The following is a 25,818-nucleotide window of genomic DNA, read 5'->3' as shown; positions in this document are numbered from 1 at the left end:
TAAATTCAGGTTGTAAAACAACAGCATTTCTAAAAAGTCAAGGGGTGTGAATATTTTCTGAAGGCACTGTATGCCAATCCCCCAAGCTTATTTCTGAGATATTTCTGAGATATTTCTCTCTCATCTTGACCCCATATTTGTATTTTTATTTCTAACCTCTGTCCGGTTGCAAAGCAACTCTTGGTTTGTGAATCAAAGTAGATTCCTTTATATGGGGAGAGGAACTGAACTGTTCTTCCATTTTGAAGAGGTCTTTTGACACCCCTGGTCATGTTGGCTGTGGGAAAAGGAAAACCGGGAAAACTAGTGTTTTTTTTCTCAAAACGGATTCAGCTTCACACGGGTGACACAGATTGGGACTGCATTCTGTCACTTTGACCATATTCTGTCACTCTGACCGAGGCCAACCACTGGCCACTGTTATGGACCTTACTCAGCACAAAGGGAGCTTTTGAAGTGTTAAAGCGAGTGAGAGACAGAGCAGGTGGCCATAATGGAACATTGGACTCAAAAAGGGACTAGAATGACGTATCTTTTGAAGCTGTTCCTCTTTCCTCCCCTTATTTCATTTGGCTGTCCATCACTGTCTCTCTAGCCTTGTGAACTTCTGCTTGTCAGAATAATGATAGCTGAGTTAGCAGAAGCATCAATTTACTCTTTGACTGACCGTTCTAACTCTTAAAGAACACACCGCCCCAACTTCTTCCCTCTATGGCCGGCTTTGATGTCTTTTGGGTGTGTAAGAAGCCAGAGGTTTTATAAACTTCTCCCTCTTTTTTCTGCATGGATCCTGACTGTACTATGAGAGGAGGAGTGTGCTTTTATGGATTTATTTGGGTCTTTGGTTGCGCTGCAGCCAAGCCCTGTGGTATGAACCAGGGTACACCATGGCTGACCTCTATAGTCTGTACTATACATGGCTACCCAGCATCCATTTGGTCTGTGTGACATAGTAACTGTTTCAAAGGAGAGGCACTCTCATTCATTTTAAAAACGGATACTTTTAAAATATATTCTAGAATTAAATAAACAACTAGGTCTACCAGTTTTGAAAGGAGCAAAAATTGCACATCTCTTTAGAAATTACTATGATGTTCGGCTACACTTCGACTTGTGTTGGTCGATGCACGCACCTACCAGTGGTGGAAAAAGTACTCAATTGTCATACTTAAAAGTAAAAGTAAAGATACCTTAATAGAAAGTGACTCAAGTAAAAGTTCAAGTCCCCCAGTAAAATACTACCTGAGTAAAAGTCTAAAAGTATCTGGTTTTAAATGTACTTAAGTAGAGTGGTGGAAAAAGTAATTCATTGTCATACTTGAGTAGAAGTAAAAAGTGAAAGTAAATGCTATACATCAAATTCCTTATGTTAAGCAAACCAGAAGGCATGATTTTTTATTTATTTTAATATATGGACAGCCAGGGGCACACTCCAACACTCAGACATAATTTACAAAGGCAGTATTTGTGTTTAGTGAGATCAGTGGCAGTAGGGATGACAACGCGTTATATTGATAAGTGCGTAAATCAGACCATATTGCTGTCCTGCCTAGGCATTCAAATTTTAACGAGTACTTTTGGGTGTCTGGAAAAATGTATGTGAGTAAAAAGTACATATTTTCTTTAGAAATGTAGTGGAGTAAATGTTGTAAAAAATATAAATAGTAAAGATACCCAAATAAAACTTAAGTAATACTTCAAAAGTATTTTTACTTAGTTCATTTACACCACTGGTACCTACCTTCTGACTCACTAACTGTCTAATTTCAAGGCATCATGGGGCATTGTTATCACACTGATATCCTCGCTTAAATGAATCACTTTTATTCCTGGCAGTTGACTCCTGGGAATGTTACACATTGTAAATGATTACAGTAGGCGCATAATCCTGGCCCTGTGATATGACCTGGTAGGAGAGTAGCACTGAAGGAAACAGTGGCTGCTTTCCCTATTCAGTAATATAAAACAGAGTAGGTAGTTAACATGGTTCGCCTAGAAAAGCACTGCCCAGTGTTTCTGAAACATTAGCAGGTTCAGCACTTTTCTGGATCTGGTAGGGAAGTGGGAGCTGTCTGTGTGAGGATGGAAACATCTGAGTGAATGAGGCCACTGAAAGATGCTGATATCACACTTTTCCAGGAAGTACTGGTCTGGTCTTTTTAGAGATTCTAAAATCCCGTATTCAAAGTGCCCTTTCTGATTTCTAAAAAGACAAGACCAGTACTCTGCCCTACAAAGGCAAAACGCAGTAACTACATTTTTCAGACTGAAATCAGGCTTTATAATATCTGTTTTATCTTGTGATAAAGTGTCCTGGTTCAATTATGTTCAATTTGTTCAATTATGTTCAGAGAAAATAGAGTGTAAAATGTGCAGTAACTTCGAAATTCAAGTAAAAACCAAGGCAAACAGCAGTAACTGAAGTTACTGCACTTTGGCTTTGTTCCACTGTGTTGTGACTGCAGTTATCCGCTCTGCCATACAAAGGCAAAGAGCAGTGACTACACAAACAGTGAAACTGAGAAAAATGTATTTAAAGTTTATTAGCTGTCCAGCCAAATATGTTGTAGGTAGATAAGTGATAATGCACTGATGTATTATCTTATTATGAAGTACATTTTTATGCATATCAACAATGACTACTGATTTGACCTATTGACCTAAGTCAATAAATTACCATTCCAGGCTGTATCACAACCGGCCGTGATTGGGAGTCCCATAGGGCGGTGCACAATTGGCCCAACGTCGTCCCGGATTAGTGTCTGGCCGGGTTAGGCCATCACTGTTAATAAGAATTTGTTCTTAACTGATTTGCCTAGTTAAATAAAGGTAAACAAATAAATAAGTGTAACAGAAAAACACAAGAAAATTTAGTAAACACATTAAGATTGTAAATACTGCACAAAGAAGTATAAGTATAAACATTCTACGTCATGAAATAGTCCTTACCTTATGGCGAAAAATGCTTAAGGGTTACTACAATACAACATAAAAACATGAAAACATAACTACATAAAACCATTAAATACAGTCGGAATATAGTTAGAACTGTCAAACTGTTTCCAGCAAACAGAAAAACAACAAGACAGTTGAATAAACACATTTAGATTGTAGATATGTAACGCTTGTCGTCTGGAGGAGAAGAAGAGGACCAAGGTGCAGCGTGGTAAGTGTTCATATTCTTTAATTAAATATGCAACGCTAAACAAAAACAACAAACACGACAAACGAACAGTCCAGAAAGGTGAAAACAAACACTAAACCTGGAAACAACCACCCACAAAACACAATAGAAAACAGGATACCTAAATATGGCTCCCAATCAGAGACAACGACTGACACCTGCCTCTGATTGAGAACCATACTAGGCCAAACACATAGAAATATAACAACAGAACAAAACATAGAAAAACAACATAGAATGCCCACCCCAACTCACGCCCTGACCAACTAAAATAAAGACATAAAAAAGGAACTAAGGTCAGAACGTGACAAGATACTGCACTTTGCCTTTGTATTACCCGTATAGTTGTTTAAGGTCATACAAAGGTGCAGTATTTGCATTTTAGGGGTCATAGGTTAAATCAGTGGTTATGGTTTATATGCATACAAATTATTTTATAATAAGATGATACATCAGTGAATTATCACTTATCTACCTATAACATATTTGTCTGGCTAACCCCAAAAATGTAAAGCCATTTTTCTCAGTTTCACTGTTGGCGTAGTTACTGCATTTTGCCATCAAATCAAATGTTATTGGTTGCATACACATATTTAGCAAATGTTATTGAGGGTGTAGCAAAATTCTTGTGTTCCTAGCTCCAACAGTGCAGTAATATCTAACAATACACAACAATACACTGCGTGCACAATTATTAGGCAAATTGTATTGATCAGGATTAATTTTATTGTTGAACAAACACAATGCTCTCAGTCAATCCAAAACAAAATGTTATTGAACCTCAAACCTGAATGTTTTACAAGGAAAAGTGAGTTTTGTCTTTCTCAGGGGAATATATAAGTGTGCACAATTATTAGGCAACTAAATTACAAAAATAATTTCTCCCAACTCACTTGTTTATTCTCAATTTTTAGAGAAAGTGTAACAAGTAAGTAACAAAATGAGAATTAAATAACATTTGTGGACAATATAGCCACCCTTCTTTTCAATAACTGTCATGAGCCTTCCATCCATGGAGTCTGTCAGTTTCTTGATCTGTTCACAATCAACTTTCGCTGAAGCAGCAACCACAGCCTCCCAAATGCTGTTCAAAGAGGTGTATTGTCTTTCCTCACTGTAAATCTCAAGTTTGAGAAGGGCCCACAAGTCCTCAATAGGATTTAAGTCAGGTGAGGAAGCGGGCCAGGTCATTATTCGGGCAGCTTTGAGGCCCTTGCTGGCTAGCCAAGCAGTGGAGTACTTGGATCCATGTGATGGAGCATTGTCAGTGCATTAAAATCACCACTGCATTAAAATCATCGGCCACTAGGAGCGCCACCTCTGTATGACCAGTGGGGGGGGGGCCCTACACAGCTCGTTGAGTGCTGTCTTAGAGCCAGCGTTGGTTTGTGGTGGTAAATAGACAGTCACAAAAAATATAGATGAAACTCTCTTGTTAAATAATATGGTCTACAGCTTACCGTGAGGTCTTCTAACTCAGGCGAGCAGAACCTTGAGACTTCCTTAATATAGATTGCACACCAGCTGTTGTTAACAAAGAGACACACCCCTCCCCCCTAACCTTACCCGTGTCGAAAAACCATCTATGTATATTATCCATGTTCTTGTTCAGCCATGACTTTGAGAAACATAGTTATTCAGGTCCCGTTGAAAGGATAGTCTTTAAAAAAACATTTTTTTTACAGGAGTCGCTAGTGCGCGATGAGACAAGGATATCCCTGCCGGCCAAACCTTCCCTAACCCTAACAACGCTGGGCCAATTGTGCGCCGCCCCATGGGCCTCCCGGTCGCGGCCGGCTGCACCTTGGCCTGGGCGCGAGCCCAGAATCTCTGGTGGCGATGCAGTACCTTAGACCACTGCGCCACCCGGGAGGCCTGAAAGGATAGTCTTGAACGGAGCTTGTCCAGTTTGTTCTCCAGTGATTGTATGTTCACCAATAGAACGGAGCGTAAAGGCAGATTATTTCCCTCACGTTGTACGCCGTCTTTTCCTCTTCCGAGTCTCAGGGATCAGGGCCTGGTCCAGGGTGAGAAGTATGTCCATCGCTGCCAACTCGTTGAAGTAGAAATCTTCATCCTAATCGAGGTTAGTGATCGTTGTTCTGATGTCCAGAATATATTTTCTGTCATGGGAAACGATGGCGGAAACATTATGCACAAAAAAAACACAAATGATCAGAATTGGTCAGGAGCCGGTAAAACGACAGGTATCCATTGCAGCGCCATTCTGAGTTGTCCTCCCACTTGAGGTTGTGGGAGACGATGGTCCCCAGGAATTGGAATGATTCCGCCGTACTAACAGCTGAGCCGTCAATCTCGAGGGGGAGAGATGGTAGGGGCGTTTTCTGCAGTCAACCACCATCTCTACAGTTTTGTCTGCATTGAGTTCCAGGTTATAGCGACTGCACCAGGCCACCAGCGGGTCGACCTTTCCAAGGTACATGGACTCCAAGGTACACGGAGTCGTTTGACAGATGCGTTTTTGGAGGTGCAGTCATTGGTGTAGAGTGAGTAAAGTAGAGGTGAGAGCACACATTGTTGCGGCACTCGGGTGCTGAGGGATAAACAGTCCAAAGGTGTTTTCCCGGTTTCACGTGTTGAATCCTGTTGGTCAGGAAGAAAGTGATCCACTGACAGTTGGAGTTAAGCTAGGAGAGTTTTTCTTGTAGCAGTTCTGGGATTGAACACAGAGCTAAAGTCCACAAACAATGTCCTTGTATATGTCTATGGGTTATCGATGTGTTTGAGGATGTAGTGTAGGCCCATGTTGACAGAGTCGTCCACAGACCTGTTAGCTCTGTAGGCAAACTGCAGTTGGTCGAGGGAGGCATCAGTGATCGTTTTGAGATGGGACAGTACCAGGCGCTCAAAGGCTGTGTGTCAAATTGATGTGCTCACTAAAAGCTTATTACTGTTTCCTCTGGGGTTAATAAGGCAGGGAACAACTTTTCCATGTCGGCATCTGTAGTGTTGTCACCAACTTGGGCCCGAAGTAACTTTATGTTTGAAAGAGAAGTGAACTACACCCTGCCTATGGGCAGTAGAGTAGACAGTACTACACCCTGCCTATGGGCTGTAGAGTAGACAGTACTACACCATGCCTATGGGCAGTAGAGTAGACAGTAGAGGTCGACTGATTATGATTTTTCAACGCCGATACCGATTATTGGAGGACCAAAAAAAGCCGATAACGATTAATCGGCCGATTTTTATATATATATTTGTAATAATGACAATTACAACAATACTGAATGAACAATGAACACTTTTATTTTAACTTAATACAACAATAAAATCAATTTAGTCTCAAATAAATAATGAAACATGTTCAATTTGGTTTAAATAATGCAAAAACAAAGTGTTGGAGAAGAAAGTAAAAGTGCAATATGTGCCATCTAAAAAAGCTAACATTTAAGTTCCTTGTTTAACTCGTTTAAGTTCCTTCCATAATTATGTAGAATTCTGGCAAATTAGTTCGCAACGAGCCAGGCGACCCAAACTGTTACATATACCCTGACTCTGCGTGCAATGAACGCAAGAGAAGTGACACAATTTCCCTCATTTAATATTGCCTGCTAACATGAATTTCTTTTAACTAAATATGCAGGTTTAAAAAAATATACTTCTGTGTATTGATTTTAAGAAATGCATTGATGGTTATGGTTAGGTACATTCGTGCAACGATTGTGCTTTTTCTACAAATGCGCTTTTGTTAAATCATCCCCCGTTTGGCGAAGTTAGCTGTCTTTGTTAGGAAGAAATGGTCTTCACACAGTTCCCAATGAGCCAGGCGGCTCAAACTGCTGCATATACCCTGACTCTGTTGCACAGAACGCAAGAGAAGTGACACAATTTCCCTAGTTAAAAGACATTCATGTTAGCAGGCAATATTAACTAAATATGCAGGTTTAAAAATATATACTTGTGTATTGATTTTAAGAAAGGCGTTGATGTGTATGGTTAGGTACACATTGGTGCAATGACAGTGCTTTTTCGCGAATGCGCGAATGCGCTTGTTAAATCACCCGTTTGGCGAAGTAGGCTGTGATTCAATGATAAATTAACAGGCACCGCATCGATTATATGCAACGCAGGACAAGCTAGATAAACTAGTAATATCATCAACCATGTGTAGTTAACTAGTTATTGTTAAGATTGATTGTTTTTTATAAGATACGTTTAATGCTAGCTAGCACCTTACCTTGGCTCCTTGCTGCACTCGCATAACAGGTAGTCAGCCTGCCACGCAGTCTCCTCGTGGAGTGCAATGTAATCGGCCATGATCGGTGTCCAAAAATGCTGATTACTGATTGTTATGAAAACTTGAAATCGGCCCTAATTAATTGGCCATTCCGATTAATCGGTCGACCTCTAGTAGACAGTACTACATCCTGCCTATGGGCAGTAGAGTAGACAGTACTACACACTTTCCATGGTGCTGATACAACCAAGCCGAGATACAGATTTCGCGCCAACCTGTCTCTTCAAAATCCCTAAATGGTCTCAGCATTGGAACTTTTCTGTTTATTGTGGTACAGTGTGATATAAGCAGAATTCAATGTAATTCCAATGCAGGAACTCAAATGACGCCACTGGGTATAGCAATGTATCGGTATGTTTCATCATATTTCATCATAAATACTTTCAGCATTTAGTTTGCATTGTTTTGGTAAGACAGCTGTGTGAACGGCCGCATTCCCATAGGCTGTTTGTAATAGGTTAGTTACCCTATCTATCTTGTAGCCTATATCCTCAAATTAATTGTGCCCCCTTGCTGATTTCAAATGCCCCCTTAGTCACTTTATCCTGGTGCCGGGCCTGCTAATAAGTGAAGAAAAACAATAATTAAAAAAACATCATGTTCTCGCTCATGATAATTGCATGAAAGTCGTTAGTTAATGACTCACATTGTGCTCACATCAATCGCCATGTAGCCTATGAAATAGTTCAAAAGCAGCCTCTGGTCTCCGGGGTGGGGGTCTATGGTGGCTAATTGTCTATGGGGCTTTTTCTGTCCAGTGCCCTGCTGGGTGCCCTGCTGGGTGCTTTGATGAGACTAACAGGGGACTTTATCCATCAAAGCCCAGTAGAGATGGAAGGGATTTGTCCCATAGCCTCTGATGTGGCAGCTGAACTGGAAAACTGGAGCACCCTGGCCTACCTTGCCATGCTCTGTCTGTGACTGACTGCTAGCGTAGCTTGGTCTGGGAGGTAACCTAGCTAGCTGTCGTCTTAGCAGTTGTGTAACCAGTAATGAGTAGGCCCTTCGCCCGCAGTGAAGCCTGGCGCTGCCTACACTGTGTCAATATTTACTGTCCTATCTCTGCTACTCGGAAGCTGGCTGGTAGCTGTAGTACATTTTTCACCAGTGGGGGTTGGAGGAGTGTTAGATAAACAATATTGCCTCAGGTCTTTTGCCTGTTTCATGTCTTGGTTATGTGGGTCATTCCTTACCATTAATAATACATTATTTAATATTATTAACACTCCAGACCCCTTTCAGACAGGACATTTTGCTATTCTATTGCTTCTATTACATCTACAGTGCATTCGGAAAGTATTCATACCTCTTGACTTGTTCTACATTTTGTTACGTCACAGCCTTATTCTAAAATTGATTAAATACTTTTTTAAATCATCAGTCTACACGCAATACCCCATAATGACAAAGCTAAAACAGGTTTTTAGACATTTTAGCAAATGTATATTTTGAGAAACATGGTCTGATGAAACCAAGATTGAACTCTTTGACCTGAATTCTGAGTGTCACGTCTGGAAGAAACCTGGCACCATCCCTACGGTGAAGCATGGTGGTGGCAGCATCATGCTGTGGGGATGTTTTTCAGCGGCAGGGACCGGGAGACCAGTCAAGATCAAGGGAAAGATGAACGGAGCAAAGTACAGAGAGATCCTGGATGAAAACCTGCTCCAGAGTGCTCAGGACCTCAGACTGGGGCGAAGGTTCACCTTCCAACAGGACAACGACCCTAAGCACTCAGCCAAGACAACGCAGGAGTGGCTTCGGGACAAGTCTCTGAATGTCCTTGAGTGACCCAGCCAGAGCCCGGACTTTAAACCAATCGAACATTTCTGGAGAGACCTGAAAATAGCTGTGCATCAACGCTCCCCATCCAACCTGACAGGGTCTGCAGAGAAGAATGGGAGAAACTCGCCAAATACAGGTGTGCCAAGCTTGTAGCGTCATACCCAAGAAGACTCAAGGTTGTAATCGCTGCCAAAGGTGCTTCAACAAAGTACTGAGGGTCTGAATACGTATGTCAATGTAATATATCAGTTTTGTTTTTTAATATATTTGCAAAAATTTCTAAAAACATGTTTTTGCATCATCATTATGGGGTATGGTGTGTAGATTGATGAGGGAAAAAAACAATTTAATCCATTTTAGAATAAGGCTGTAACATAACAAAATGTGAAAAAAGTCAAGGGGTCTGAATACTTCAGAATGCACTGTATATGCCTCCTCAGACCACTTTCAGAAAGTTATGGCAGCAAAATAGCCATGATGTGTGAATGAGGGGGAATAGGCCTAAGCCTAAGTAGCGAGGGGAGGTCTGGTGGATGGACCACCCGTGTACGGTGGGTGGTCCATGGGCAGATGGTGAGTTAGTCCTCCCTCCTCTCCCCCTCTGGTCTCCCACGCCGATGGGTGGTAAGGATCAGGAGGCTGTCGAATCTCATTAGGCAGCCAGGCCTGAGAGGGAGAGAGACGCCTGGCCCCCAAAACACCAAAACATAGCCTAGCGTGTGTAAGGAGTGGAGCCAACCCCAGCCTTTGTTTGTGTATTTGTGTGTGTGTGTGTTTGGCCCCAGCCTGGGCCTCCGTGGCCTAGTTTCATTAGCAGCACCAAGGTCCCAGCTCCCTATGTTTGTCTCTTTGGGTTCGTGGACTGGGGGTACATAGGATTAAGGGTACCAGTGTAGGTCTACAGTTAGCTCATTATTGTGGGATGTATTGTGTATATGTGGGATAGGAAAACATCCTGTATGATTGAATAGATACAGTAGGTTAGGCCTACTTCAGCCCCTGCATTTGAAGTGACCATATCAAACACTAGGATTGATCTGTGACAGTCAGTCATAATTCCATACCTTGTATTACAGGTTTGTTGTTTTGATCTAATGAAATGCTGTGTTTTCTTCTAAAAGCATATTACAGGTGGATCGCACTATTGTCGTTTATTCCCCTGACACCTCCATAACTGCAATTAGCTGTTGTTCCCACCTCTCTCAAAAAACATGGGTAAACATTAGTCAGATGTGGCTGTTTCAGCTCGGTCTTGTTTGTTTGAAAACAAGCGAGCTCGTATTAGCCAGCCAGTCAGGAAAGCTGGGCCGTCATGGTTAGACGTCTCTATTCTGTTTGGCTTCCTTCGGGTCATTAAAGCGCTTACAGATGTATCTCATTAACGGTCAACTTTATTGTTTATCTTCCAGACTCTTCCCCTCTTTGAACTTCCTGGAATATATGTGATCCTACCCGCGGTGTAGTGGGCGGGAAGCCACGGGAAGCCAATATAGTGTACCGCAGGAACTAGAAACCAGTCTCACCAGTCTCACCACGCTAGGCGAGCCTCTCCTATTATTGACATTCATCGACAGTCCTGTATGTGCTTTGATACTGTGGAATACTGTACTGTGTGATCAAGTTTTGCATGATGTGATATTTAGTTACCCGGCGGCCAAACAATTCAGTCATCGCAACTAAGCTTACACACATAAAGTATAAGGTGGGGTTTGCATGGTGAAATGTGGTCCTCTATTTAGCAATACGCAATACAGTTGATTGGATACTTTATCTTGATTACCTTTACCTACACTCTGTGAAATAAAGGTTTACATTTGTTCTTAACTTCTTTAGGGTAGGGGGCAGCAGTCGGAATTTTGGATGAAAAGCATGCCCAAATTAAACTGCCTGCTTCTCGGGCCCAGAAGATATGATATGCATATAACTGGTAGATTTGGATAGAAAACACTCTAAAGTTTCCAAAACTGTTAAAATAGTGTCTGTGAGTATAACAGAACTGATTTGGCAGGCGAAAATCTGAGAAAAATCCATTCGGGAAGTTGTTTTTGGGGGGTTTTTGTAGTTTTCTATTTAATGCCATTACAGTATCCATTGACTTAGGACTCAAATTGCAGTTCCTATGCCTTCCACTAGATGTCAACAGTCTTTAGAAATTGTTTCAGGCTTGTATTCTGAAAATGTAGGAAATAAGAGCAGTCTGAATGAGTGGACCCTAAAGTGTCACAGAGCTTTTTCATGTGGGCGACCGAGAGAGTGCCTTTCTTGTTTACCTTTTATATTGACGACGTTATTGTCCGGTTGAAATATTATTGATTATTTAGGCTAAAAACAAAAAACAACCTGACGATTGAATATAAACATCGTTTGACATGTTTCTATGAACTTTACGGATACAATTTGGATTTTTTGTCTGCCTGTTTTGACTGCGTTTGAGCCTGTGGATTACTGAAGAAAATGCGCAAACAAAACGGAGGTTTTTGGATATAAAGAGACTTTATCGAACAAAAGGAACATTTATTGAGTAAATGAATGTCTGCTGAGTGCAACCATATGAAGATCATCAAAGGTAAGGGATTAATTGTATCTCTATTTCTGACTTGTGTAACTCTTCTACTTGGCTGGTTACTGTTTGTAATGATTTGTCTGCTGGGCTATGTTCTCAAATAATCGTAAGATATGCTTTCGCCGTAAAGCATTTTTTAAATCGGACACCGTGGTTGGATTCACAAGAAGTTAATCTTTAAACCTATGTAAAATATGTTTTGTTTTCTGAATTTTTATAATGAGTATTTCTGTATTTGAATTTGGCGCCCAGCAGTTTCACTGGCTGTTGACGAGGTGGGACGCTAACGTCTCACGTACCCAAGAGAGGTTTTAAAGGGGTACAAAGTTATAGACGTACGTAATTTTACCCTTGCAGTTCGTACCTTAAAAGAGCCAATAGTGTACCTTAGGGGACAAGATAGTACAGGTACAAAGCGTACCTTTGGAAAAGGTTAAAAAAATGCCTTTTTAGGCGACCACCACCGTGACAAAGTCGTTTGTTCCCTTTAAGTGGCAGAAATGTACCTCTAAAATGGTTTTTGGAAGTTGTTTTAACACTGTAGGGTGTAAAGCCTTGTTTGCATGTTTCCCAGGGTGCCTTTCAAGTGAATTGTAGAGTTACCAATACCACCCATGACTGTGTTTGCTAGTGGTTGTTGCATTCAAAGGCCTAAATCAAGTGAGTGCCTAAGTGAATATTTTATTATCGAAATTATACTCTTTCATTTCTTTCTTTCATCAAGATGCATTTGCCGAAAAGAAACTCATAACTTCTGTAAAATATTTGTGGTGGATCTTTGATGTTACGAGGCTATTTTGCTTACACTAGTCCTGAGGCCCTTTGTTAAGGTCAACAGCATCATGAACTTTACCCAGTAACAGGACATTTTAGCCAAAAAAAACAGGTTGCCTCTGCCAGGAGGCTGAAACTTGGCAGCAAGTGGTTCTTCCAGCAAGACCATAACCCCAAGCACACATCAAAATCCACAAAGAAATTGTTAATTGGTTGCAAAATCATCATTTTGCAATGGCCATCTCAGTCTCTGGACTTGAACCCCATTGGAAACCTGTAGTTTGAATTAGAGGGCAGTCCATAAGAGCAGACTAAGGACATCAAGGATCTGTAAAGATTCTGTATGGAGGAATGGTCTGAGATCTCTCCCAATGTGTTCTCCAACTCATAAAACATTCAAGAAAAAGGCGCAGTGCCGTTATCCTCACAAGGTGAGGTAATGAAAAGTATTGAAAATAGGTTTGTCAATCATTTTGAATCCTACCTATTTGAGATTTTTTTAATTACTTTTTAAACACAACATCTTTGTCTGAGCAATTGTACTAGCATATAATAATAGAATTTCCCCATACAATTTCCCTATACAATATAGCTCAGTATTTGAATTATTTATTTTATGCAGTAGTTTTTGCTCATCTTTATCAAGGGTGTCTATCATTTCAGACCCTGCTGTATATCATAAGCCACTACTTTGACAGCCTAGTTTTTACCCCAACACAGTGGTCTGAAACTCCTGGTTTGCAGGCCACATCGGGCAAGTAACATTATGCTGGCTTGCAAAGTGATATGTACAGTAAATCCTACTTTTAATCACGTGCAACCTGTACTTAGAATGATTGCCAAGGTAGGGAAAATGTCCAATTTTTGTACCCCCAAGAACAATACTGTACCCTAACCATACCTTTTTATCTGAGAGTGTAGAGATTCCAGTAATGATGCTTGATGTTACTGTATGTAGTTGTTGTGGTCTCACCCCTCCCTCCCTTCTCTCTTCTCTCTGTCAGTCACAGCGCTGCTAAGGAAGCTCAAACAGCAGTCCAGAGAGAGTGTGGAGGACAAGAGGCCAAAGCTACTGAACGCACTCAAAGAGGTACGGTACATTCTCTCTATCTCTCTCTCTCTCTCTCTCTCTCTCTCTCTCTCTCTCTCTCTCTCTCTCTCTCTCTCTCTCTCTCTCTCTCTCTCTCTCTCTCTCTCTCTCTCTCTCTCCTCTCTCTCTCTCTCTCTCTCTCTCTCTCTCTCTCTCTCTCTCTCTCTCTCTCTCTCTCTCTCTCTCTCTCTCTCTCGTTTCATATCCCTGATCCCTCATATCTGAAACCGATATGAAGGCTGATATATTGTGTATTCTCGTCTCTACCCTCTCCACCTCTCCCCTCCCTACCTTACTCCTCTCCCAAAATGAAGCATGATCCAATGCGCTGTGTAGGCTGTGTACTCACTCTACATCTGCCAGCAGAGTCCTCCCAGTCAGAAATGCCACTCTGCGGCACACATACAGACCCAGGCCCTCTCTCAGTCACTCAGTCACACACTATCTATGGTCATCACAACAAAGCGGCCCCATAGCACAGCCCTCGGCATGCAGTAAGCATTCCCCCAGGCCTACGCTCAAGGAATATGCAAACAGACAGCAACATGGGCCCTGGGGGGGAGGGAGGGTCAACATGCAGGAGCAGTGACATTCTCACAAACCTCCCTGGATGGCATGACACAGGGGAAGGCAGATGCTTCCACACCAAACACACGCATGTGCACGAACGCATGTGCGCACACACATGTACACACACAGTTGATAGTCTGGGCTTTGGGGTGCCTTGCAGTGCTGCGGCTGGCATGATGTTATTGAGGGTTCTCTGTGGGCATAAACATCTGGTGCTCTGGGCATAGGCCACAGCCAGGTTAACTGTGACTCCCCAAGGGGAGTGATAAAGGGAAGGAGAGAGCGGTGGAGGAAAGGGATAAAAGAGCAGCTTTAGGCATGGCCTTGGAGCCGGTCGTGTGTTAGACGCGAGAATTTTATACTGTAACTCCTGTGATGAAGCAGGCGTAGATGTCACCGAAAGTTTTTCTCCTGACTCCAGGGGATTATATTTCCTCAGAAATGCGAAATCATTCATAATACATCCTTGGTGGTTTTTATTTCCGGTCAGTATTACCCTGAGATTAGGTGGGCCAGCTGTGTAATTTCAGAACTACATATTGGATCCTAAACTCATTCGAGAAATTATATGTTTGATAATCATATTGTTATTGTTATATGCTAATCATATTGTTATTCTATTTTTTTTCTCCAGTTGGGAGACTTTTATCTTGAGCTTCACTGGGACTTTCAAAGTTGGGGTGAGTTTGCTTTGCGTCTATACAAGTATATGATAAGTATATGATCAGGCCAACTCACTACAACGGTTCAGTTTCTTTGCAATTTTTAACTACACAAAGTGCATTTAACCAGATTAAAGTTGATTTAGAAGCACTAGAATGGTTGATGTTGTTAAACTGTGTGTGTGTGAGAGAGAGAGTTAATGTGGTAGCATCTCTGAGAGCCCAGTTATGTGGGTATCAGTAAGGGCTCTCTGCCCAGCTGGTTGGGGACAGAGTGATACTGAGAGATTGTTTACAACACTGAGGTAATCCTCTGTAGGGAGTGGCCTCGCCTCCCCACACAGGCAGACCCTCCCCCTGGTGGTGGCTATATGTCATTACAACGTCGCACCACCAGCATTACCAAGGCCTATGGACGCTTACATCAATTAAGCTTATCTTTTAGATCCATTGATCTTCCTACCGTTTCACTGAATTAATTAGAGAAGAAATGCTGTTACAAATGTCCCACATTTCTTTGGCTAAATGTCTAGTGGACTCCAGAGAGCATGCTAACAGTGTGTCAACATGTCATGTTAAATATTGACCTGCTTGGAAAGATTACGTGACTGTAAAGAAAGGGTTGCTGATTGTGTAAGTGTTAGCTGGTAGTATTTGACAGGGATGTAGTGCCCCTGAGTGGCAAGGGCTCAAATCCAAAGATTGTATTGGGAGATTTCTATAAAGGACTGTTCAGGAGGGTGAAACTTTACAGAACGTTCACATAGAAATGTATAGTGCAGAGCAGATATAATAGGGAATTGTGCCAGCTCTATTCATTCCATTTCTATCTGCAATGTTCTGAACGTTTCACCTCACAGAATACACTCCAAGTGTTATGCACTGCACACACATTGAGAGAAGCCAGGGCCCCATCAGCCCTATTCAATATGCTGGGGGTAGAACAGTCTCAAAACAGACACATTGTCCAGTCTGTACTAGTGCAGATCAAACGGAATTGATTTCCTATCAGACATGGCATTCACAGGCTCTGTTCCAATATCCACACTAGCATACCTACATATACTGTACATTAGAATTTAGCAATATATTATAGCATGTTAGTGTGGGGATTGGAACATGGATGGTTCCCTCCAAGGGTTTGAATTGGCTTCATACCGTACTTGTAAAAAGAGCATTACATATTCAACTGCAGAACTACATATTCTGTGGCTGGTATGGGCTCTGAAGTGGTTGGTGATTTTCATTATTAAGTGGAGTTTCAATACCTAGGCCTATCGATATCCCCATGTCTTTTTCCCATGTTGCAGTGCCTTTGCTCTCCCGAATCCTGCCCTCTGACGTGTGTAAGATCTACAAACAGGGCATCAACATCCGGTAAGTCAAGTAATCCTTTTAATAATCCCTTGTTTTCATGAAGTTGTAACAAGCAATAATTAGCGTGAAGCCAGTAGATAAGGCATAAGATGAGATCATTGTAAGAAATAAGCATGTCAAACAGATAACCACACACGTAAGAATCAACACAGTATCACTGACAGACCCCTTGGCTATGCCTTGGACAGATCTGTCTGTCTGTACTGGTATCAGCTGTTACAGCCTATGTACAGCTTGCCCACACACACACAGTACACAATGTTGCTTGTCCTCCTCAGCTGAGTTGATACACTGATCATCACCAATCTTTAGTCTTGGTTGTGTGCCCGTCTGTTTCTGCCCCAGCCATCTGGTTCAGTCTTGGCAGAGCAGAGATGCAGTCTTATTGGATGGGGAAAGTGTCAGGTACTGATGGTTGCCCTATTGACATACCAACAACATTTACTAGACTGGCGCCTCTACGGAGTGATGTCCACAGCCTTCAGTCTTATACTGAAAAGGGCAATGTGATATGGTAAAACCCACGATAATAAAAGTACATATTCCTTGACAAAGCCCTTTTTTAAAGCACTTTCAGGCTTTTAGGGCCTTTTTTCAGTTGATTAGAAAACCCTGGCTTTGAACACTACACTCTCTCCCATCTTATGGGAAGCTGTAGTGCCAGCCCCAGCACGGCGGCAAACGACAAGCTTGGTTAAACTTCTTATGGCCGCAATCCCGTTAACGGGATCGATATGACAACAGCCAGTGAAAGTGCAGGGCGCCAAATTCAAACAACAGACATCTCATAATTAAAATTCCTCAAACATACAAGTATTTTATACCATTTTAAAGGTAATCTTGTTGTTAATCCCACCAAAGTGTCCGATTTCAAATAGGCTTTACAGCGAAGCACCACAAACGATTATGTTAGGTCTCCGCAAAATCACAGAAAAACACAGCCATTTTTCCAGCCAAAGACAGGAGTCACAAAAAGCAGAAATAGAGATAAAATTAATCACTAACCTTTGATGATCTTCATCAGATGACACTCATAGGACTTCATGTTACACAATACATATATGTTTTGTTCGATAAAGTTCATATTTATATCCAAAAGCCTCAGTTTACATTGGCGCCATGTTCAGAAATGCCTCCAAAATATCCGGAGAAATTGCAGAGAGCCACGTCAAATAACATAAATACTCATCATAAACTTTGATGAAAGATACATGTTTTACATAGAATTAAAGATACACTTGTTCTTAATGCAACCGCTGTGTCAGATTTCAAAAAGCTTTACGGCAAAAGCACAATATTCAATAATCTGAGAACAGCGTTCAGCCACAAAAGGAAGCCATACAGTTACCCGCCAAATTGTGCAGTCAACAAAACTCATAAAAAGCATTATAAATCTTCACTTACCTTTGCTGATCTTCGTCAAAATGCACTCCCAGGACTCCCACTTCCACAAGAAATGTTCGTTTTGTTCGGTAATGTCCATCATTTATGTCCAAATAGCTATTTTTGTTAGAGTGTTTGGTAAACAAATCCAAAGTCAGGAAGCGCGTTCACTAAAAGCAGACGAAATGTCAAAAAGTTCCGTAACAGTCAGTAGAAACATGTCAAACGATGTATTGAATCAATCTTTAGAATGTTTTTAACATAAATCTTCAATAATGTTCCAACCGGAGAATTACGTTGACTTCAGATGTGCGATGGAACAGAGCTCCCTCTCATGTGAACGCGCATGGTCAGGTCATGGTCAGGTCATGGTAGACCTGACTAAGTCTCCTTCGGCCCCACTTCACATTAGAGGCATCAGACAAGGTTCTACAGACTGTTGACATCTAGTGGAAGCCGTAGGAAGTGCAAACTCATCCATATCCCACTGTGTATTCAATAGGGGCTGGGTTGAAAATCAACCAACCTCAGATTTCCCACTTCCTGTTTGGATTTTTTCTCAGGTTTTTGCCTGCCATATGAGGTCTGTTATACTCACAGACATCATTCAAACAGTTTTAGAAACTTCAGAGTGTTTTCTATACAATACTAATAATACTATGCATATATTAGAAACTGGGACTGAGGAGCAGGCAGTTTACTATAGGCACCTCTGGGCACCTTTCATCCAAGCTACTCAATACTGCCCCTGCAGCCATAAGAAGTTAACTAGAGTGTGAAATCCGTTCTCGCACTGCTGTGACTGAGTAGCACGACATATGTTTGCAGATCTATTACCTCTGTGCCCCTCTCCAAATAATTACACTTAGATAGAGGGAACCAGCATGTACCTTTGCCTTAACTTTACCCACCTACCAGCTCCATTATAATTGGACCAGCGCCGAGTAGTCCCATCCAGTAACAAAACACGAGTCACTATTCACAGTTGGAATACACAGTGCGGTTAGAATTGCTTGTCTGAGTGCTAGAGGCATCACTACAGACCCGGGTTCGATCCCAGGCTGTATCACAACCGGCGCTGATCGGGAGTCACATAGGGCAGCGCACAATTGGCCCAGCGTTGTCTGGGTTAGGGGAGGGTATGGCAGGAGGGGCTTTACTTGGCTCATCGCGCTATAGCGACTCCTTGGGGCGGGCCGGGCACCTGCAGGCTGACCTTGGTCGTCAGGTGAACATTGTTTCCGCCGACACATTGGTGTGGCTGCCTTCCGGGTTAAGCGGGCGGGTGGTAAGAAGTGTGGTTTGGCGGGTCATGTTTTGGAGGACGCATGACTCGACTTTCGCCTCCCGAGTCCGTTGGGGAGTTGCAGTGATGAGACAAGATCGAAACTGGGGAGTAAAAGGGGGTAAAATACAAACAGAAAAAATTTATAAATAACAAGAACGAAAAACAATTTGCTCGTCTGGCTTTGATGTGCTAGCAGGCTGGTTAATGTATGCTGATCTGCTGAGCTTCAGTGTTCAGTGAGAAGAAGCCATGTTCAGGCTGTTTTGTTCTTCAAAGGGACTGTATTTTATCCCACACAGCAATGACACACACACACAGACACAGACAAATGAAAGAGTTTTAAAGTGTTGCTAGGTTACCTGCCTCACAAATTGCCCCCCTCCTCCCCACCCCCTCTACCCTGCTCTGAATCTATCCAACACTGGAGATTCAGGGCAAATCATTCTCAGGCACATAAACTGTGTGTGTGGTGGTGAGAAATTGGTGAAGGGTAGGTTGTAATTTATTTACCAGGGTTGAAAGTTGTCTAATAGACTTTCATAATGTCTGTTTGATATTCCCGAGGTGGGGAAAGAAACCGACCTAGGCATAACTTAATTTACATTCCAATGGTTGAAATTCTCAGCTCTGTCATACCTCTCACTCTCCACTTTGTGTCTATGTGCAGCCCATAAAGTAGTTCAGTTATTTTTTGTTGTTGTCTCACCTCATTCCTCCACTACTCCATGAAACTAACTTTTGTCGGAAAACATAGAAATGGGTTGTCGCCCATGGCAACTATTAACACAAAAGCTGTCTCCGAGCTTTTAGAGACCAAGTTTGAGTTCTTTAGTTTTATTGAAAAAAGCTTTACTTTTACGCTGTATGTTGCTTGGTAACAAGATCGTGTACTTATACTCCGTGTGTGTGTGTGTCCCTCACTCTGTCTCTCTCTTTCTCTTTTTCTCCTTGCTTCTTTGTCTTCTTTTGGTTTTTGAGGGGTGTGGAGGGATTATGTAGATGTGATAGAAGCAATTAGTATAGACATGAACTAGACGCAATATGTGCTGTTTTAATGTGCTGTTGCTGGTGCTATTGACATTATGTTGGCCCATGAAATGGTTTGAATTTCAATTCTATCCCTTCTTCCCTTTCTTTCTGATTGGTCGTAGACTGGACACCACTTTAATAGACTTCACAGATATGAAGTGCCAGCGTGGTGACCTTAGTTTTATCTTTAATGGCGACGCCATCCCCTCTGAGTCCTTTGCGGTGCTGGACAATGAACAGAAGGTGTACCAGCGGATACACCACGAGGTGAGACCCATGCACGCGCACACACAAACACACGTGCACATACACACACGCTCGCAGCAGCACAAATCCGTTGTGCATTTCTGCATGCAGACGTCGAGCTAGTGACGCTCGATGTCTCGTACTCTGCCTTTCAAAATGATCCCTGTGTCTGTGAAGTGTGTGTGTGTGTGTGTCAGAGGGCTGTGTTCCCTATGTTGCAGGAGTCAGAGATGGAGACAGAGGAAGAGGTGGACATCCTTATGAGCAGTGATGTTTACTCTGCCACTCTCTCCACCAAGTCCATCACCTTCTCCAGAGCCCAGACCGGCTGGCTGTTCCGAGAGGACAAAACGGTTGGTTTTCATACATCTCCTTTGTCGAATACTACTTCTCCGTCTCTAAATGTGACCTTTGCTGATCTACAGTTATCGTCTTGTTATTCAATGCAGTACAGGACGCCCATGTCCTTTTCACATTAACCGCGCCGTATCTCCCCACAACAAAGTTCAGGGGCAACAGAGTAACCAAAACATAGTGGTCGTGTTTGATAAGCCTCCTGGGAGAGCCACAGGTGTTCACCTGAGGGGAGAGTTCATGTGTGTGTGTGGGGAGGGGGGGGGGTATTGCTGTCTGTCTCGGTCCTTTGAGGTGTATTGAAGGGAAATTGGTGACTCAGAGGTTTTATTTTCTTGTCCTTTGTGGCTCCAGGAGCGTGTGGGAAATTTCCTGGCGGATTTCTACTCAGTGAACGGGCTGGTGCTGGAGTCACGGAAGCGTCGGGAGCACCTGAGTGAGGAGGACATCCTGAGGAACAAGGCCATCATGGAGAGCCTGAGCAAAGGAGGGAACCTCATTGAGCAGAACTACGAGGTGAGCTCTGCTGTGAGGTCCTCTGGCTGCAGAGTACGGGAATATGGCCACAATGTAAACATTCACCCAACTCTTAACCATATTTTCATATCCAGAACGTTCTGCTGGGGCCTACTGGTATGATGTCACCTGTTGCGGTTGTGAGCTGGCTGCTATGTGTTAAGTGAAGATACTGTTTGCTTGTACCTGCAGCCTAAGTGCGAGTCCAGTCCGGAAACTCTCCTCTCCTGCTGGACCCTCGGGGTAGGCCCTCTGACCTCACTGCTTGCCACTCTTATATCACCATCCTATGGGATCTCCTCTCACCTCCAGTCACTCCTACCAAAACATGTAAATGCTACATGGACCACGAGAGCGTCATATTTTTCCCTATAGCATCGGGCTCTTTTGATGTAAAACACGTCTGCATTGTTTATTTGGAAATACTTCAATTGGACTCCTCACCCCTCTTGGGTTTCTTTGTAGTTTTATTTGGACATACCGTCTGTCGGAATGAAAACCACCCTTCTGATCCTCGTTTGTGGCATTCTGACCCCTTTCCTCCACCTTTGCGCATATATACCAGGCACAGCACCCCCCTCTAGTGATGGAAGCTCACAGCTGAACTTTACACACAGTTCCAGTGCTTTCCCTCTCTTTCGGCCTCTAGATCGTTCGAGAGTTTGCTTTGGGAGCCCTTGTCTATGCACTGTACATAAAGCTGCCACACAGGGACGTCACTGCCTCACAATGCTCAATAGATGCTTTTTAGTGGCTCTGCTGTTTTCGTTAGTCCTGTCCTGTCATGAACTGGGTTTTGTGTTGTCGATGTGTCCTATAGTATTTACATCTTGTGGTATTGTTGTCCTTGTACTGTGACATATAGGTCAAGGTCAGGTCAGCACAGTATTGAATGGGAAAAACTGCTTACACAGTCCGTTGTGCATCCATCCATCCATGTTTATACAAGTGCTTCCCTGCTCAGTGGTAACTGTTTCACAGAAGTAGGTTGAGGGAAAAACAACAGTCCAAGTTCGTCCCAGCACTGACGTCCCCCTCTGTTTACTCCGGCGGTGGTGGCATAGCAGAGCGGGTCAGCGCGGCGCCCGGGGACCCAGATAGCAGGGGGTTTAAAGCAGGGCTCTGTACTATTGACTGTGTGGATGAAGGCTAAAACCCCTGGTGCCACGGAGCGACGGGGGTGCACCGGCCGACAGACGGACTGGCATACCAGGAGATCACTGGCTGGAGGCTGTGTGTACTCTGCCCCCGTCACAACAACAGCGGCGGCGGGAGCGAGAGGCGTGCGAGCCAACGGCCATCATGATGCCACAGCAAATGCATCAAAACACTGTGATCCACCATCGCTCAGGGTCACATAGGGATAATAACATTGTCCAGTTTGAAGTAAAGGGAACCCTACGTTTGAATGATGAGATACTGACAGTGGAATCTGGTGCAGGTTCTTTCTTCTCTTGAAGTAGGCCATAGGTACATTATAGTGGATGCTTCTCAATTCACGTTTCAGAAAACACAGCCATTCCTAGTGAGGGGTCAGTTAGAGAGAGTTCAGTATTAGTGTGGGCGTGCTTGTGTTTTTGTGCATACGTGCGTATTTGTGGGCGTGCGTCGGTTGGTATCCTCGATGTGGCCAAGTCCTCAGTATTGGCAGTAGCCTACTGTTGAGTAGCCATGTGTCCTGGCCAATGTGAGGTAGTAAGCCTGCGTGGGTCAATCGCTAGCAACGCGCAGAATCCCCTTAATAAATCTCGCTGGATTGATTGCTCTCATTTTACTCCTGCGACTCTTTCATACTCTTGCTTGTGCCTGTTGTTTTTTTCCCCGTTAACGTGTGTAATGACCTGTCAAACACGCCGGTAATGGCTGAAATGGGCTCAATGGAAAATACTGTCTTTCCGTTGAATCTATAAGAACGTTAAAGCTTTGTTGGGGATTGAACACACCGTCTCGACACCTACATCACAAGAAAGAGAAGGAATTTTAAAAAGTAACCATTTAATACAAATCAAATGTATTTATATAGCCCTTCTTACATCAGCTGATATCTCAAAGTGCTGTACAGAAACCCAGCCTAAAACCCCAAACAGCAAGCAATGCAGGTGTAGAAGCACGGTTGAAATGTTTACAAATTAGATGCGCTGAAATGAAAGCAACTTTCGAAAATTAACACTGATTATAATCATATTATGTTTGATCTCGCAAACAATGTAAAGTATGTTTAGATAGGTGTAATCTAGAGCCGGTCGTTTTGATTTTTAATCCGAGGGTATCCTGCTATTGACACCCTAGTTGCAAGAGAAGGTGACAACATCAGTCATTAATGAGGCAGTCTAGGCAATGCAGAGGTGCGTTCAGTTCAATGGTTTGTACTGAATGACACGTTTCCCCAAAACGTTCTTGTACATTCTTGAACAGACTTTGAGGTACGTTTTCTCCCGTTTGGTGGGTGTGGTGAGGTGTGGCTTGAAGCAATGCAAGTGACGTATTTAAAGGGCAGTTGCCATGCTGACAGTGTTCCCCTACCCACAACCCAACGCCTCCCTGTTTTTCAACAGGTCATTAAGTACAGCACCATTTCTGTTCAATTTAACGTTTGAGAAGGTAAAAACGTACTGGTCACATTTCAACATTTCAACTGTCCAGAACATAAAAACATTCCGTTTGATTGAACCTTTGCTACGTTGCAGAACAATTTGTACTGAACGACACATTTCCCCAAAACGTTCTTGAACAGACTTTGAGGAATGTTTGCTTACGTTTGGTGGGCGTGGCGCGGTGTGGCTTGAAGCAATGCAAGTGACGTATTTAAAGGGCAGTGGCCATGCTGACAGCATTCCCCAACCTACAACCAACCCACCTTGTTTTTCAACTGGTTGTTCAGCACAGCACCATTTCCGTTCAATTCAACGTTACAGAACGTAAAAACGTACAGAATGCAGCCCTGATGAGTGCAGGTAGGGTAGACAGAGCAGGTGAGTGCAGGTAGGATAGACAGCCTTGATGAGTGCAGGTAGGGTAGACAGCCCTGGTGAGTGCAGGTAGGGTAGACAGCCCTGATGAGAGCAAGTAGGGTAGACAGAGCAAGTGAGTGCAGGTAGGATAGACAGCCTTGATGAGTGCAGGTAGGGTAGACAGCCCTGGTGAGTGCAGGTAGGGTAGACAGAGCAGGTGAGTGCAGGTAGGGTAAACAGCCCTGATGAGTGCAGGTAGGGTAGACAGCCCTGGTGAGTGCAGGTAGGGTAGACAGAGCAGGTGAGTGCGGGTAGGGTAGACAGAGCAGGTGAGTGCAGGTAGGGTAGACAGCCCTGGTGAGTGCAGGTAGGGTAGACAGCCCTGATGAGTGCAGGTAGGGTAGACAGCCCTGATGAGTGCAGGCAGGGTAGACAGCCCTGATGAGTGCAGGTAGGGTAGACAGCCCTGATGAGTGCAGGCAGGGTAGACAGCCCTGATGAGTGCAGGTAGGGTAGACAGCCCTGATGAGTGCAGGTAGGGTTAGCAGAGCAGGTGAGTGCAGGTAGGGTAGACAGCCCTGGTGAGTGCAGGTAGGGTAGACAGCCCTGGTGAGTGCAGGTAGGGTAGACAGCCCTGGTGAGTGCAGGTAGGGTAGACAGCCCTGATGAGTGCAGGTAGGGTAGACAGCCCTGATGAGTGCAGGTAGGGTTAGCAGAGCAGGTGAGTGCAGGTAGGGTAGACAGCCCTGGTGAGTGCAGGTAGGGTAGACAGCCCTGGTGAGTGCAGGTAGGGTAGACAGCCCTGGTGAGTGCAGGTAGGGTAGACAGAGCAGGTGAGTGCAGGTAGGGTAGACAGCCCTGATGAGTGCAGGTAGGGTAGACAGCCCTGGTGAGTGCAGGTAGGGTTAACAGAACAGGTGAGTGCAGGTAGGGTAGACAGAGCAGGTGAGTGCAGGTAGGGTAGACAGAGCAGGTGAGTGCAGGTAGGGTAGACAGAGCAGGTGAGTGCAGGTAGGGTAGACAGCCCTGATGAGTGCAGGTAGGGTAGACAGAGCAGGTGAGTGCAGGTAGGGTAGACAGAGCAGGTGAGTGCAGGTAGGGTAGACAGAGCAGGTGAGTGCAGGTAGGGTAGACAGCCCTGGTGAGTGCAGGTAGGGTTAACAGAACAGGTGAGTGCAGGTAGTATAGACAGAGCAGGTGAGTGCAGGTAGGGTATGTGTTCATGTATACAAACACACCTGGTGTATCTTTATCCATTGTCCAACTGTTGCATTTATTAAAACCTTTTAACAATTTCGATGACCATTGCTACTTTGATGTCCAGAGAGATAATAACCTAAGGTCAAGGTGTTGGTAACGAGGCACGTGTCGAGAATTAAGACTGAGTCTGTGCTTTATTGAAATGACCCCTTTTCATTCATGCAGTTTGTGTGCAGCTGTAAAATCATCAAGTTGGTTTTACCACTGGCAGTGTGTTGTTCATGTGGTCAATCCCGCTCTCAGCATTAGTGATGTATTTGGGCCCTCTAGTGACCCAAATGTGGTTGTGCATCCTACATTTCATTCACCTCAGGTGGATACAGGCAAAATCTTACAAACAACTCAGCAAAAAAACAAAGCCACTTTGAGAAGCTCATAAAAAAATCAATATTGAAGTCATTAGCTTGGGATTTTTAAGCTTTTAGTGTGCTGTTTGTTATGTCTGAATGTGGTTTTGGTTTTTCTTTGTAGTCTGACTATGACTTTGTTTATGATATTTGTGTACTCTGTGCTCAGTTTGATGTC

The 25,818-nt window shown here is 43.4% G+C and overlaps 1 protein-coding gene across 5 annotated transcripts in view; it reads left to right on the top strand.

Moving 5' to 3' along the window:
- LOC139540884 (ankyrin repeat domain-containing protein 13C-like) overlaps window positions 1–25,818 on the top strand; it is a 75,516-nt gene that overhangs the window by 43,613 nt on the left and 6,085 nt on the right. For 3 of the 5 annotated variants that reach the window (XM_071344921.1, XM_071344916.1, XM_071344919.1), the window contains 7 exons: window positions 13,572–13,657; window positions 14,862–14,907; window positions 16,200–16,266; window positions 20,089–20,233; window positions 20,434–20,565; window positions 20,921–21,082; window positions 21,275–21,325. In XM_071344921.1, coding sequence (XP_071201022.1) covers window positions 13,572–13,657; window positions 14,862–14,907; window positions 16,200–16,266; window positions 20,089–20,233; window positions 20,434–20,565; window positions 20,921–21,082; window positions 21,275–21,325 — 689 coding nt within the window. The remainder of the gene's footprint in view (window positions 1–13,571; window positions 13,658–14,861; window positions 14,908–16,199; window positions 16,267–20,088; window positions 20,234–20,433; window positions 20,566–20,920; window positions 21,083–21,274; window positions 21,326–25,818) is intronic. The other 2 variants (XM_071344920.1, XM_071344918.1) reach the window with 1 other exon arrangement.

Source organism: Salvelinus alpinus, chromosome 16 (assembly GCF_045679555.1).
Source record: "Salvelinus alpinus chromosome 16, SLU_Salpinus.1, whole genome shotgun sequence".
In the NCBI taxonomy this organism is placed as follows: Eukaryota; Metazoa; Chordata; class Actinopteri; order Salmoniformes; family Salmonidae; genus Salvelinus; species Salvelinus alpinus.
This window is presented reverse-complemented; position numbering and strand designations above follow the sequence as displayed.